The sequence below is a fragment of the Lactuca sativa genome, chromosome 5, assembly GCF_002870075.4.
Source record: "Lactuca sativa cultivar Salinas chromosome 5, Lsat_Salinas_v11, whole genome shotgun sequence".
NCBI classification, from domain to species: Eukaryota; Viridiplantae; Streptophyta; class Magnoliopsida; order Asterales; family Asteraceae; genus Lactuca; species Lactuca sativa.
In genome coordinates this window covers 319,159,096-319,162,310 of record NC_056627.2, presented here as the reverse complement: position 1 = coordinate 319,162,310, position 3,215 = coordinate 319,159,096, and the positions used below count along the sequence as shown (strand labels likewise).

At 35.9% G+C, this 3,215-nt stretch overlaps 1 protein-coding gene across 3 annotated transcripts; it reads right to left on the bottom strand.

Annotated features, from left to right (window-relative positions):
- Nucleotides 1–289: 289 nt before the first annotated feature.
- Nucleotides 290–2,548, bottom strand: LOC111890647 (uncharacterized). 3 transcript variants are annotated; one of them, XM_023886753.3, is made up of 5 exons: nucleotides 2,086–2,548; nucleotides 1,796–1,850; nucleotides 1,524–1,681; nucleotides 919–1,395; nucleotides 290–625 (listed from the first exon to the last, which is right to left on the bottom strand). In XM_023886753.3, exons 1-5 carry the CDS (start codon nucleotides 2,329–2,331, stop codon nucleotides 515–517), a joined length of 1,047 nt encoding a protein of 348 aa, XP_023742521.1. In that variant the 5' UTR covers nucleotides 2,332–2,548; the 3' UTR covers nucleotides 290–514. The 3 variants fall into 3 exon arrangements, with proteins under 3 accessions (XP_023742521.1, XP_023742522.1, XP_023742520.1); XM_023886754.3 differs by having other exon boundaries at nucleotides 290–629; nucleotides 1,796–1,923; nucleotides 2,086–2,546; XM_023886752.3 differs by having other exon boundaries at nucleotides 290–629; nucleotides 2,086–2,545.
- Nucleotides 2,549–3,215: the final 667 nt, after the last annotated feature.

Here is a 3,215-nt window from a genome sequence, read left to right as displayed (position 1 = left end):
AAAAAAAAAAAAAAATAACAATTATTGTAAGAAAATAAAAAAATTAACCTTGATTATAAAAAAAAACTTAACATGAACACAAACATTTAAAAAATACATCAAATGATGTAATAAATCATTCCTAATCAAAGTAAAAAAATAAATAACTAAAAATGTAATTGCATAAAATTGGTATCAAAACCTGATGTATCAATCCGCTATCTCGATTTTTTTCCTTAATCAAATTATGGGTTATTTCGGTCTTTGGGCCTAACCTAAATTACCTGTCAAATAACGTGACAGAATAGAGTTACCGAAATCAAACCTCCCTGTATAACTTACAGCACAAATGGTTTCAATCATCATCAAATTCCAATATTTACACACAACAATATATCGAATTCATGAAAAACAGCAGTTGCCTATCCAATGCCAAAAACACTAAGGAGTTTTTGCACAAAATTATTGCCCCACTGACGATCGTTTTGAAGCAAACCTTTCATTGATTGTGTCGCTTGACTATCTTGTTGTTCGCCTACTTGTTTTTCTTGACATTGGTTCTTGCAAGAATCTTGATTTTCATGTATGGATGATATCTCTGGTCTTGGATTCGAATTATTAGAGGCATTTTCATCCTCTTTCGAATCTAACTGAGATTGATTGAATTGGTTTATTCAGAAATTTATTTTTATATAGAGATACGACAGTTTAAACAATGATGGAATTCTTTTATTTATGTGTTCCAAATTTACTTGTTTGGGTAAGCATTTTGAATTAGCACCGATATGCTTAAGGACACAACTGGAATGATATTATTGATATCAAGAGACATAAACAAAACAAAAATCTTGATTCATTTTCCTAAAAGAGCCGGTTCTTATTGTAAACTCTCCTGAAACTAACCAAAAAAAAAGCAAAAGAAACACATTAAGCGTTTACCTCAGGCAATTTGAGGTCCTTTGTAGATGCCATAACAGCTCCATTCACTTCATCTTTTGGAGCTTCATGAACCGAACCTTCTCGATTTGTTTCCATTATCGGCAAGTCACTCAAACCAGGGACTAAAACAGGCACTCCTTGGTCCGATTCCAACACTTCATTCATATTTATTGTGAACCCTTTGGATTCTTTGGGTTCTGGGATACCAGTAGAACTCATCAGTTCTACTGGCATCCTTTCATTAGCTGCAACCGTCTGAATATCTACGGTTGCAGCTGATTCTAAAACTTCATTTAGCATGGGCCCCGTCTCAAATATTCTCCGCGAATCGGGATCTTCCCAATCTTCGCAAAGAGTAATAATGTTCACGGTTTCCCAGCATTCAACCATCCGGTCAGGTCCCGGCTGCCACATGAAATTGCCGTTGCTTTCTTGCATTATGAACTTGAACTTGATGCACTTTCCGATCGGTATTTCCTGATTAAAGAAAACATATAATCGCCATTATTGGACACATGACATGACATGACATAACAGAACAGGTTGAACTGAATTTGGTCGAAAAAAATTACAATTTTTTATCTGGCAAAATGCATGGAACTTACAAGATCCACAGTCCATAAATGTCCATCTGACCATGTCAATGGAATGGCATTATTTGGATCCCATAAACCGAACATTGGATCTTCGCCAACTATTAGAAAATTCTGGCCAAACGAGCATTCTCTCTGTAACTGGAATCTTACACAAACTGTTGGTGCTTCTGTTTTTGCATCAACCATATGTAAAAAGAATATTATTAACCATTGTAAGGAACAAAATAAAAAAAGGGAATCATTTAAAATGATTTTGGTAAAAGCAAGATTTGCATACATACTTGTGTATCCGTTTGGTGATTGTTCTATCATCAGTTCCTGGTTCTCGACCTCTGCCTGCATCTTTCCAACACTTAGAAAAGGACCAAATGAAAAACCAGTCCTTAAATAATAAAACCCGCTAAAGAATCTGTCATTAAAAATGCAAAGAAATACTTTCTGAAGGCTAATGTTAACAAATTCAAACATATCACACATCCATTATACAAAAAACGATTAAGTCAGACAATCAAGAATCAGAATCTATTATAAGTTTACAGTTCTAGATAGGGAGGGAGGGAATTTGAGGGACCTGGGTGCGAGAGGATGAGAGAGAAGCAGGACGAACACCACTGTGTGTTGATGAAGCCGAGATTGAGAGCTTGAAATCGACTTCTTTGTTCTTGAGGTGATTACGAGAATGGTGAAGGGGGATTCTCAACAGTGATTTGCCTCCCAACAAATCATCCCTGAGAGACAGAAATCCAATGGTTTTCTCGCTGTAAGAAACCAGTTTCACATATGGGGAAGATGAAGACGAACCCATCACGGCTTCCATGAGCTTCAGTCGTGAGTTGGGTTTGTAGGTGTATGTATTGTGTATAGATGGTGAGGCTCGTGAGTGTAGAGATGAAGGGGTGTATGTATTAAATGTATAGATGGTGATTGGGGAGAGTGTGTGTATGTAGGGACGGATCGAGTACCAGGTGGCTGGCTCCTAATCACGAGGAAATGAGTGAGGATTAATTCAAGGAGTTTTTAGAATCTCAAAGCCAATGAGTTTTTGTAGCTCGACTCCATAGTTATTTTTGGCAAGGTTATATGCTCCACCATCATGTGCCCCTCGATTTGCAAATCTTTAATTACATGGGTTCACTTCATAAATAACAATATGTATATTCTATCTTTTTTCATATTTTTTTTTATAAAGTATCGCTATTTTTAATACATGGTAACTTATGTTTAACGCCTAACATTTAATAGCTGACTTATATTTTGGGTTTTTTTAAAAATTGTTAGGTTTGCCAAATAAAAAATAGTTTATATACTATCTGTTAATTATAAAGAACTTATTCCCAACGTTAATCTATTAAATGTCTATAAAATGAAATGCAATAAATTTATGAGGGTTATTGTCACTTTGGCCCAACTATCTTTCGTATATTGGTTTAAATGGTCCCTCGTGACTATTTTTTTGCTTTTAAAGGGATTATACTTGTAAATGACCGGTTAATATGAGACTTTAACCCACAATCGAAGGTAAAAAAACTTTTTGACTTGCCAACTAAGCAGCTTACTCAGCATTGAACTGGAGTCGTGTACTCATCCTCCACCTAAGCGTCCAACTAACCTTCATTAATTAGCCATTATGTCTACCAACCATCCAACAACCCGTAGAGGACAAGGAAGAGTCGGTGGTGGTGGGGGCATAAAGTCTTCTTC